The sequence below is a fragment of the Natrix helvetica genome, assembly GCF_964273705.1.
Source record: "Natrix helvetica genome assembly, chromosome: 2".
In the NCBI taxonomy this organism is placed as follows: Eukaryota; Metazoa; Chordata; class Lepidosauria; order Squamata; family Natricidae; genus Natrix; species Natrix helvetica.
This window is the reverse complement of record NC_138552.1, coordinates 232,506,883-232,519,745: the sequence shown is the minus strand read 5'-3', so window position 1 is coordinate 232,519,745 and position 12,863 is coordinate 232,506,883. Positions and strand designations below refer to the sequence as shown.

Below are 12,863 nucleotides of genomic sequence, written 5' to 3'. Positions count from 1 at the left end.
TTGCACCAGGTTGAAAAGGCGACCCATGCCGTGTCATATATTCATGTAGTGGATGGCCTTCTGGATGCTTGAATAGTCTTGATGACCTTGTCAGAAAGATTCTGCTTCCTCGGGAGCTCTCTCTCAAGTGCCAGATGGCTAATTGAAGCCACTAGGGGTCCGGATGGCAGATGGCTCCCTAGCTGAGGGAGATCTGCTTCTGAGGAATCCTCCACAGTCTCTGGATGGAGAGGCTGACAAGGTCTGCATACCAGGACCTCCTGGGCCAATGTGGGGCCACAAGGAGGATCTCCACTTCCTCCTCTAGGAGCCTGACCACTACCTGTGGAATAAATGGGAGGGGAGGGAATGCGTAGAGAAGTCCTGAGGGCCACTTGAACCTCAGCGCATCCATCCCCTCCGCCCGAAAATTCTAATACCAGACCCCTCCTGATTGTGTTGAGAACCCAAGAGTCTGTGGTAATTTCTTCCCATTTGTTGGCATAAAATTGAAGCCGGCCACCTATGGGAGGGACGCGCTGATGGTCACTTGCTGCGTCTGAATTGGCGGGAGTTGGAACCACCACGAAATGGCTTCCGAAAGGACTGCTGTTGTTGCCTACCCAGTGTTCCAAAGAAGTTCCTATCTTGACTCCTGCCACCTGTCTGAGGGTAGGGTCTATGGTAGGAAGAGGAGGTGGATGCCTAAGCTGGCTTCTGTGTTCGAAAAGCTTGTTTCCTAAATGAACCGGAACTTTTCCGCTCATTTTTCTTAAGAGTGGCAGGAAGCAACTTCCGTTTGTCCTTCATCTCAATCACAAATTTGTCCAGGCTATCCCCAAAAAGCTGTCCCCCTTTGAAGGGAGCAAAAGCCAGCTTCACTTTGCCTTCATGTCCGCCTGCCAGTGGCGATAATTTTATTGAGATCGTGACAACATTGAGATCCCTCAGAAGGAGGTTTGGATCTCAATTTCTCAGCCAGAGGAGGGAAGCCCTGGTGAAGAAGGAAGCAGAGGTGGATGCCCTGATTGCCCAGGCGGCCACCTGATACATTTTATGACAGGCCTTTTCGGATCTTTTGTCTTCCACCTTGAGACCATCCAGCAGGTCTGCGGGCAGGTCTGCGGGCAGGAGTTGGAAGTCAAGGAGACCATGAATTTATTCCATGAATAAATCTGGAACCCGAATCAGTTCCTGAGTTGGGGCATTCTCCTTGAAAAGTCTTTTGAGTCCTTAGAGGAGGAGGATGGTCTGGTCGTACCCTTAGGGTTAGACCCTAGCTCAGTAGAGACTTTGGCCTTGTGTAGGATGGCCTTAAACAAGGATGGCTTAAATAACCCAGTGAAGGCTGCCTTATCGGGAGGAAGGTCTTCATCCTCTGATAATTCGAATTCCTCGGCCTCCTCCTCCTCCCAGACTGATTCCTCCATGGCAACTGAAGTGCCAGGAGAGGCTGGGGCCTGGTCCCTGACCTGAACTGGGGGCGGTTGTGGCTGAGGGGCTTGAGCGCAACTCGCGGGACTTCAAGCAGCTCCAAATGACGATCTGAGCAAAAAAGTCACTTTAAAATGGCTGCCACTCTGCGCCGCCACTCTCTGAGCTCAAGATGACAGTTAGCAACCATGAAAAAGCATGGCCACCGCGCTTGCTAGGCTGAGGAGAAACCGCCGACTATTAACTATTAGCAGCGGCTGGGGGAAAACGGACGGGAAACCTCCTGCCACCCCCTTCCTCACCGGCAGCTGCCGGACAAGCAACTCTACCGTTCCTCACTCTGCGTGCGACCAGCATCTCTCCGGACACCCAGCAGCCCTCCTCAGCAATTCAGAGGTAAAGTTTTTTTTTCCTTTTGAGCTTTTGCCTATCTATATCTACCTAAATAAGGAATCTATACAAAAATAAAAAAGGGAGATATTTCTCTGTGCACAATTTGGAAAGTCCAATCTATCTGACTTAGAACTGAGGAGCTCCTCAAAATTAGTCCTAACGGTTAGTCCTGAGTTTTTAAACTGATCTAAATGAGGCAAAGAAGGCATAAATCTACTCAGTCCTAGGGCAGATAGACTGTATTTAACCCATGCTTGGAATCTCCAAGCAGTGCACAGGAGAATAAGTGGGTTTTGGGTTGCAGTTTGGGCACACAGTCTCTAAAAGTTTAGCCATCACTGCTGTAGTATGACTGACATTAGGAACTGGCTTAGCCAGGACAGACTCCCTAGTCTTCCTTGCCTCTTTATTCTTAAGCATGCGGTTCCAGAAACAGGAAGAACTTGGCAGGTAACAATGCACCAAATAAGCTGTCATTTTCAGCACAATATCAGTAGGATAAGTTCCTTCCTATTGAAGAATAGTATACATGACCATGTGGCAGATGGAAAATAACACCTATTAAGCCTGTAATTCTTGAACACAGTTAATTAATTCATGCATAACCTAACAAAAAACATTTACAAAGACATAAATCAAGGAGTCCAATCAAGGTAAAGAAGCAAAGGATCAGCTCATAAAAATCATAGGATGGGGTTGGAAGAGGAGTTGAAAAATATTTGGAGACTTGCTTTTTAGCAAGGTAGGCTCTTAATATACCCATTTTGATTCTGGGCTGTGCTTCCCTCCTTTCCTCAGGCACGTTAAGAAGAATTTCTTCTGGGATCAAAGAGGTGCAAAGACAGCACAAAGCACTTCCTCCTTATCCATGTTTCCTCACATTATTCTCCACCTTCCCCATGTACTAGAGCAACAAATGCCTTGAATCATATTTTGACACTCTGGAAAAATGTTTTATTTATATCTTTCAGTTTTTCCCAATGCACCTCTTTCTCAGCTTTAGTTTTCTCGATGCTATCCTTACTGATTTCATTAACCAGTTTGTATATCCCTTTTGTTATCAGTCAATCATTCCCTACACATCGCTTTCATCCAACCCTGCCTTTTTAATGGGAAATTGTAGAGAGCTGTGCAGTTTTCTGCCTGAGGATGTATGTAAATATTTGTTTGCTAAGCACAAAGTCTGAGCACATAGTCGAAAGGAAAGGGCATATAGCAATGCATGTCAGACAAAAGTGTGGCTAGAAATCAGTTCCAGCTTTTCAATATGAAGATGTATGGCTTCAAGGTAAAACAGATTACTTTATCCTGGTTCTTGTGCTTTTCACCTTTGGAAAAGAGATCTCTGTTGGGTTAGGGTGAAAAGAATCTTAAAAATCACCCTCATTCAACACTGCCTAAAATTGAGAAGAATGGAGGATTAAATATTAGTAGTAACTGCCTCAATTAACTATTTCCTAAAAAATTTTTAATAAAAGCCTTAGCATGACTTTTTGATGAGAACAGGGACCAGGCTATCACTAAAATATATATTAATCACTTTCATTGATATTGTGGATCACCTAAAACATAGGGCAATAATATAGCCCCTACTGTACTGTCCTTTCGGAAGGCCATTACAACCATTTCAACCCATAACTGTATGGATAGACAACTGTTTGTTTGTTTTGATGTGTTTTAGATGTTTATGATCTTAACATAATATGTTGTGTGTGGTGCTAGATTTTGTGATCTTATTTTCAGTTTAACTGTTCTAAAGTGCCTTGAGTTTATGGACTAGACTAGGATTCAATCAATTGCCATAAATAAATAAATAAATAAATAAATAAATGAGTGAGTGAGTGAGTGAATGAATGAATGAATGAATGAAAGAATGAAAGAATGAATGAATGAATGAATGAATAAACAAACAACAAACAACAAACAAAAAATAAAAAATAAAAATAAATAGACTTAAACCAGTTGTAGCAGTTAAAATAATCATTCTGAGAAGAGAAGAAGGAAATATGTCATCAGATCAATTTTGAGTGTTTGTCTGAACACTGAATCTGTACAGTATAAAAAGAATAAACAACATGAATAGATAGTAGTCGGCTTTAATGATCTTCCATCTATTGCAGATTCTACAATGCATATTTTTCAGCAGTGGGGGAAAATATAGATTGATTTAGGAGGTGCAACATATTTGCTTAAAAACATAGGCCAAACAAATAAAAATCCATGAGCAACCTTTGTGTACTTAATGTTCTAATGTGTACTTATACTTACTTTGTCTGCTTTTACAGAAGCCAACGCCAATTCCTTTTCTTTTACTGCCAGATCCTGAGAGAGTTTAGCAACAGATTCACTAGCCTCCATTAGTTTAGCAAGGCCTATAATAATGGTCAAAATCCAGATGAAGTTGGCAATCATTTATAGTTCTATTTTGTATTAAGGCAACATTATGAACATAAAATGCCAACATCCTCCACTAAAAAGTGGGTAAGTGTCTGACCTCCAAACTAGGATTTACTAGTGGATTCAGATCTCCAGAGAGCTCAGCTAAACACATCTTATCAATCTATATCTACTTTGCTATTCCTTTTCAGGATAAGCAACATAAAGTACAAAAAGTAGTAACGGTAAAGAAAAAGTAAACTGAAGAAAATTAGTAGGTGATTGAAAAAACAAAAGTTATTAAAGCTAAACCTATTTAATACCAATGCCATCAAATAAATTACCCCATATCTTTCTATCCCAGATTCCACAACAAAAAAATGCTTGAGTTCACAGCACTTCATAGTGTGCCTCTTCAAACTTTTCATCTGTTTTGAGGAGCTCATCAATTTAACTTGATTGATTTAATTTGATCCCATCTACTTAACCCATTCACTGATTTTTTTACATCATGTTTTGTACTTCAGTATTTATTCATTCACTTTCTTTGATTAATTATAGACCAATAAATCAGTGTTAACACTTAACAACCACATAAACTTTCTCCAACATGATCTTCCCTACCTGGCCCTTCAGAGCTTTTTTATAGCGCATGCAAGTGTTTCTCAACTCTGTCAACTTGAATATGGATGGACTTCAACTCCCAGAATTCCCCAGCCAGCACAGATGGAAATTCTGGGAGTTGAAGTCCACCCATCTTTAAGTTGACAAAATTGAGAAACATTGGTGTATCCGTCGCTGCTGTAATTGAGTGCATCTACCTTGTGCTAAGTCACTAACATTTGACTTCAACTTTGTGGTACATAATGAATAGATAATTATGTACAACTAACTGTTAATTGATTTATCCATTAGATTTACATCCTACTTTTCATAGCAAGTATTTCCAGAATAGTTATATAAGAGTAAGAATAATAATTAACTCCTCCAAAGTAATAAAAAATTATAGGAACAGAACAATTGATCCATTTGCAATTTTACAATCAATTAGTAGAGAAGAGTAAATTATGGTCTTCAAAATGCTTTTGAAAATAAGTCCAGCTGAGGCTCACTTCTGAATATATTGAATATATTGAGCCGTGGTGGTGCAGTGGTTGTACTGCAGGCTACTTCTGCTGATCACCAGCTGCCACCAGTTTGGCAGTTCGAATCTTACCAGGATCAAGATTGAGTCAGCCTTCCATCCTTCTGAGGTGAATAAAATGAGGACCCAGATTGTTGGGGGCAATATGCTGAATCTATAAACTGCTTAGAGAGGGCTGTAAAGCACTGTGAAGCGATATACAAGTCTAAGCGCTATTGCTATAGTTCTATTGCTATAATGCTATATGATGACATAGTAAAAGGATTGAGAAAATAAGGTTTTTGACTTGTACTTATCTTACCTATATTCATACGCTCAGCTTGTTCATTAATGCTGAACAGTTTTTCAGCATAAACATCTTTGTAGCCATTGATGAAAGAAAGATAAGATTTGGGGGTGACATGAGCTCTTCGCCGATATCTGTAATTTACAATAGTGATATCTCTTCAGGTTCAAATGCCATTTAATTATATAATGATCTTAAGATACAACCTAGGGTATTACATTATTATATTATAAACACAAATCACAGTTTTAAACAGTAATTTATAAAGTAAAGTCTGTGAAATAATCATATTTCCCTCAAACCAAAATAATGGTGCTATATATACTTTTTTGTTACATCTCAGTTTATCAATTGTCACAGTGTGTCAGGGTTGCTTTTGAATTGTAAGTATATTTTGCTTTGCAAGGGTGGCAATTGACATAGAAAATAAAACAATGGAGGTTTCTATGCTTTTTACTATATATTAGTGATGTTATTTACATCAGTCACATGATGTGGTGAATTTTCTTTCATTCATGAATTTTTCAAACAGACACTGGATAGTCATCTGCCAGTGATGCCAGGAGGTTGCACTAGGTGACCTTCAAAATTCTTTCAAATTTATAACTCATGTTGAGATTAAATTGCCAAATGTTTTTGAAGTACATAAATATATCTATTTCTAAAACAATTATTACAGAATTAATACATGGTTAAATATACTACCTTTGAAAATAATTGTCACAGCTTTCTGAAACCAAGTCATGAAAGATGCCCATAGTTTCTACAACTTGTGCTTTAACTTCAGCAGAACAGACAATATTGAAACCTGACAAAAAATAGTGAGACACAGCAACTAGGGCTTCCTTGGGCCACTGTGTAAACCAATCCATAGTACATCCAGATATTAGACCAGGAAACTTCAAAGATCGTGCACGAAATTTCTCACCAACCTAGCAAAAATAAGAAATAGACAAAAAAATGACATAGCAATGAAATATATTTATGGGAAATATGGCAGATAATGATGATGATCATGATTTAGTAAACTTATCTGCTGTCTGACTTATATACAGTTTCCAGTGCAATTGTGTCATATAAAAAAGCAATTATTGATTGTACGAAGTTACAATAGCACTGAAAATACTCGAATGCGCAGAAATGGATAAAATGACAATAGAACTAAAAGAAAGAGAAGAATCGGACTTCTATAAAGTATTGAATAAAATGTACAAGTGGCTAGAAAACAGAAGCCAAGACAGAAAATAGAGAATACAAATATATGGATATAAATAATGAATACTATTATAAGTGTTAATACTATGTTTGTTAAATCATAGGACAAGGTTATAGTGAGAGGAAGGCAATGCAGAAGGGAGAATTAAAGCTAAGAAGGAAAGCCAATAGAGAAAGCTGTAAAATTATTGTATATTGTTATGTATGTTCTGTGTTTTGTTTTGTCTTACTGTGTTTTTTCTTTGCTGTGTCTTCCCTATTGTTTTTAAAGATCAAAACATTTAATAAAAATTATTTATATAAAAAAAACAATGGCACTGAAAAATGTGATTTATGATGTTTCACATTTATGACCCTTGGTCATTTAAACAAATCCAGGTGCTTGGCAACTGGCATGTATTCATGTCTTCACAACTGGCTTCCAACAAGCAAAGTGCAACTGCAGCTTAACAACTGCAGTGATTGGCTTAACCATTGTGACAATAAAAGTCATAAAATGGGATGCAACTCACTTAACTGCCTTGCTTAGCAATGGAAATTTTGGACTCAATTATAGTCATAAGTTGAGGACCACCTATACCTTAAACGGGCTGACGTAATGCATTGAAAGTCTGGGAACTATTAGTCCTGTAGGATTGAAATTTGTTGAGGATGTGCCTATTTTAGCACCCTCCTAATGATGTGGTCAGCCATAATCCCGTGATTGTCATTTCCCATGTCCATGCCAACTTCCTATGAGGGAAATCAATGAAAAAGCCAGCAGGAAGTCAGAAGTTGCTCCCGTTCCCACTGCTTTTTGTCCACCCATGATCATTCTGCTTCTTTGTTTAGGGAAGGAGATATCTCTGAAATGATGACCTAATGGGCCATTGGTTGTCCAAACATATATTTAAAGGAAACTCACAGGAGAAAAGCAGAGTACTACATGGAGGTTTTTCCTTGACCGGGATATAAAATATTCATAAAGATTATCAAAAGTTGGAGGAACTCGTGCCAGCTCTTTTTTCATTACAGATATAAGTCCTTGAGTTATTTCATCCAGTTCATCTCGAGGAAATAAATTGGAGATCTTATCAGGAAAAGCAAAAATTAGAGGGAAAAAGACATATATAAATATTATTAAAATACCAGTTTTAAATTTATAGATTCCAAGACTCTCCTAATTCAGGAAACATCTGCTTCAGTTTATAATTCAGAGGTAACTGAGGTTCACTAATGTATTTATAAAAATATATAATGTCAAGAAATAATGAAGCATGTACACAGTATTCAAAATGTTGCACATTGTCTTTTATGCTTGGGATTTTACTCTTTTCAATGCTTACAGCTAGTTCAAAATATTGAACATTCTAGAAATATTAACTTTATTAAGATGATAAATGAATAACAATAAGAAGTTATAACAAATATACTCCACTGGAAAAAAATGGATACTGGCTAGCTAAAGATTCTAATCCATTTATTTGTCTCAAATTTACTAGGTTTCATTCTCTTATAAAGGTTTATTGCTTCCATATGTATTTCTTTGAGGGAAAAAAGGTCATACCACTTAATTTTTGAATAAAACTCAACCACTTCCAAAGTGCTTCAGAGGTGTAATTTTATGTTTTATGAATCGTCATATCAGGGTCTTAATCAAGGTGAAGCTTACTGGCATGTTTAACCACAAGTAAGAATGTAAGGGATGCGGTGTAAGGGATGTGGTGGCTCAGTGGCTAAGACGCTGAGTTTGTCAATCAGAAAGGTCGGCAGTTTGGTGGTTTGAATCCCTAGCGCTGCATAATGGAGTGACCTCCCGTTACTTGTCCCAGCTTCTGCCAACCTAACAATTCGAAAGCATGTAAAAATGCAAGTAGATAAATAGGGACCATTTTGGTGGGAAGGTAACAGTGTTCCATGTGCCTTCGGTGTTTAGTCATGCCATATGACTACGGAGAGGTTTCCGGACAGCGCTGGCTCTTTGGTTTTGAAACGGAGATGAGCACTGCCCCCTAGAGTTGGGAACAATGAACACATGTGTGCAAGGGGAACCATTACCTTTAAGAATGTAATAATCAGCATAACAGCAACATCTATAGTGATTTGAAATTCTAACCTCTCCGGAAGAAAGCAGATTATTAAGATATTCAAGAAATGCTTCATCTTTTATTTCATTATCTGTGAAAATAAATGTGATTCCTTTTCCCTCAGCACCAGCAACTCTATATAAGTTCTTTAAGTCATCTGTTAAATTGGTCACATTGTAGGACCTGAGGGGAGAAAGCAAACCAACAAGCAAATTTAACCTGCAGTACAAATTCTTCATATGTAAGTTCAGCAAATATTAAATCAGTACAGTAAGTATAGGAGGTGAGAAGATTTCCATATGCAACTAGAAATGCTCACTCTAGGACTTGTATCTACAAAGAAATTTTGTTACATATTTTAATGTGGAGTGTTACTGAAATGGAACTTCTGAAACCACTCAAGCAAAAATGAGAAAAAGTATTGTTCCTAAAGTTTATGCTTTTCATTGCCCACATATTAATGTGGGAAGAGTGAGAAAGAAACAAAATGCATTTAAGCTCTTAGTACATAAAGGCACATCTGATTTAATAGAGAAAAGGAAAAGCTATTTGGGATGACTGCCAGGACTGGACTATAACGACTGAAAGATATAATTTGTTGAAATGGAAACTAAACAAAGAGAAGGATGTAGAATTGGATTATGTGTTAAAAATAAGCCAAATTTAAAATTAAACTTGATTCCAGGATATCTACGAAGATTCCCCGTCATCCAGGTAGAGTTGAGTCATGGCAACTGGAGCTTTTTTTTAAAAAAAAAAATAAGCTGCTTATCCAAGTAGCTTCTCCATTCTGAGCTATTGATAATTCCAGGATATTTTTATGCAAAATCTTTTCACCATCTTAGGAGAAATTAAGGTGATTAGACACAATGCCATCATAAATCAGCTGCGAACCAACATTTATGTTAGATATATTAGCATTCTGTTTGAACTATAACTTGCATCTACTAACCGCATTATCTCACTGATGCTTTATAATACTTAACCCTACAACATAGCCTCAAAATATATGCCAAATCCTAATGTTAAATAGGTTGAGTTATTATCAATCAATAATTATATCAATGTGATCAATTTAAAATGTAATAACTTTTCTTCATTATATGGATGTCAGTAAAAAATATCATATGCAGTTAAACGAATTCAAGAATAAAAGAAAATCTGTATATTTGTTAATCTGAGTCATCACAAATTAAATTATTTTTTTGTTTATCACTAGATGACATCTAAATATTTTAGCTTAATATATTGTAACTCTTACATTATAGTTGATTGCATAGTCAGCCAGATATTAGACAGAATTTGGCATTTTTATCTACCCGTGAAGTCCTTCCCAAAGATTTGGCATAGGCATCTCAGAAGGAACTTATGTCATACCCAGTCTTTTATAAGTATCATGCCAAGTGCCATTTGAAAAAAAAATGTATTATAAGCAGAGGACAGAAGAAGAATTCTTTCATGTGCCTAGAAATTCTTTCCTCAGTTATGTCATTTTAAAAAATATGTGTTTAATATGGCTCAACAGTAGAACATATAATCATTAATATCGTAACAGTGGTTCTATAGACACATGATTATGCACAATCTACCTTCATCACAAATCATCATGATCTTTTAACGATCCCATAATGCCTGGGAAACTGAATGGAGCTAGCAAAGTGTTTAATGTCCGGAAGCTCTTCCTGTTACCAACATGGAGTTCTGTTCAGCAGATATATTCTCATTAAGCCCAGAGAGAGAAATATCTGCCTCTACCCAGGATCAAACTCACAGCCTCCTGATTGTGAGGCAAGAGCTCCAGGCCACTGCACCACTCCTACCTTCATCACAAATAGGAGCCTCTAATTCTGTATGGAATTAGTTTTTGGTTAAGTAAATGTTCCTGACCTTGTTAAAGTTATCTGAAAGATTTTGTATCCAGCTATAAAAGAAGCAAGCCTGGAAAGACTCTGTTTCCCAGAGCCACCAACTCCTACAAGTAAAGCATTTCCACATGCTGTCCGAATTATTCGGGAGATCTACAATATTAAAAGACAAAAAGGACATACAGTGTATGTTAAACTCGTTGCATAAGGATGGAACAGTTGAATCATAGCCTAAGCCTATTTTTAAAGATTTTATTTGATTTTGGTTTGGTTGGATTTATATTTTGTCTTCTTCAGGATGTGTGATGGAGAAATAAAAGTAGAACTTCATTTTAGCTTCAAAACAAATGTGAGGAATAGGTGGGGCTAGGAGTATGACTGGCCTAAATTCTCCCAGCTAGTTTCCTCAGCCAAGAATGGATTCAAACCTTGGTCTCTCCTGTCCTAGCCACTACATTACGCTGAAGATTTATTTTTTTAAAAAGGAATTTTGTCAGTTTTGCAATGAAAAGAAGATAAAAAATATATATTCTTCTTTGAGGATGGTGTGCATCTCTGTGTGCATTTGTAAACCTCAAAGGAACTTCACAGAAACTTTCTCTGAACTGTGTTGTAAAAAACAATAGTTAAATTTTATTATACAATTCCAATGCATATACAGTATTTACAAAACCCACATTGAAGTGGTAGTAGTGGTCCCCAACCATTTGGCGCCAGGAACCGGTTTTGTGAAAGACAATTTTTCCACGGACTGGAGGGGGGGGATATTTATTGTTTCACTCGCTCACCTGCCACTCACCTCCAGCTGTGTGGCCCAGTTCCTAACAGGTGATAGACCAGCACTGGTCCATGGCCCGGAGGTTAGGAATCTCTTCTCTACAGACTTGCTTTTATGTCCCTTTGAGTTTTATAAGTAATTCTATAGCTTTTCTACTGGTAAAATATAGACCTAATAACCTTTAATTAATACCATAATCCAAATTAAGTATCACATATAAAATTTTATAGCCAACAAATTAACTAATTTCTTAAAAATAATATGCAGCCTTTCAAAACAGTGTTTCTAGGCGAGCTAATAATGTCCATTACATGGTCACCTATAAGAAAGTGTTTTCCCAGTAATGACAAACCAGGAAGATACTCTGTACCAACATTTCTGTCAGGCGAAAACATCATTATCATTATCACTATCATTACACCACCATCACTGTAAAAAGCTATTAATTTTTGAATACTTAATAATTAGATTTCGTTTATTTACATTATTTACTTATAATGAAATTGATAAAAGGCAGCATCGGCATAATCTGAATAAATGAATGATTTGAAATGAAGCTTAGATTTAGAGTTAAAAACACAAACCTTAACAAGATGTGTGATAGCATCTTTGAAAAACACCAGATCAAGCAGTCCACCTCGAACATTTTCATTATATAGTCTTTGGTAGAACTGTAATTTGTCAGATAAAAATTCCAAAGATGGAACCTAATGGTAAAGAAAATAAGAATGTTAAAATTACCATTTATTTAGTTTATTTTTAAAATTAACCACCATTGCAATCAACAAATCACTAAAATTGAAAAAAAAAAGTCTTTCTCCAAAGAATTTATACCTACACAAACAAGCAAACAAATGCCTAGATAGAAGGTTACATTAAATAAGCTTGTCAGGTAAGACAGATATAAGCATAGATAAAGAGGCTATTGTGTATGATGGTGATATTAATCATCTGTTTCAATAAATTAACATGATATAAAAATAAAAGATTAAAGGAAGATAAATATATAATGTAAAGGTTAAGACAACGGGGTGACCTTGAGCCAGTCACTTTCTGTTAATCTTAGGGTAGAGGCAATGGCAAACCACATCTGAAAAACCTTGCCTAGAAACGGTATGGACCTGTCCAGGCATTCTCCAAGAATTGCACATGATTGAATGGAAGCGGGGGGGGGGGGGGGAGAACATACCACCAAAAAGTAAAGTCAAACATGATATAATTTATACAATTATACAATATATCACAGGATAATATTTGATATGATATTTATAATCTATATTATAGTCATTATAATCTATAATAATTATAGAAATGTCATCACATAAAT

General features: G+C 36.9%; 1 protein-coding gene across 1 annotated transcript in view; it reads right to left on the bottom strand.

Moving 5' to 3' along the window:
* DNAH8 (dynein axonemal heavy chain 8) overlaps nt 1–12,863 on the bottom strand; it is a 153,988-nt gene that overhangs the window by 39,282 nt on the left and 101,843 nt on the right. The window contains exons 60-66 of the mRNA XM_081940825.1: nt 12,121–12,243; nt 10,781–10,911; nt 8,923–9,076; nt 7,732–7,896; nt 6,318–6,544; nt 5,628–5,746; nt 4,075–4,178 (exon numbers count right to left, since the gene is read on the bottom strand). Coding sequence (XP_081796951.1) covers nt 4,075–4,178; nt 5,628–5,746; nt 6,318–6,544; nt 7,732–7,896; nt 8,923–9,076; nt 10,781–10,911; nt 12,121–12,243 — 1,023 coding nt within the window. The remainder of the gene's footprint in view (nt 1–4,074; nt 4,179–5,627; nt 5,747–6,317; nt 6,545–7,731; nt 7,897–8,922; nt 9,077–10,780; nt 10,912–12,120; nt 12,244–12,863) is intronic.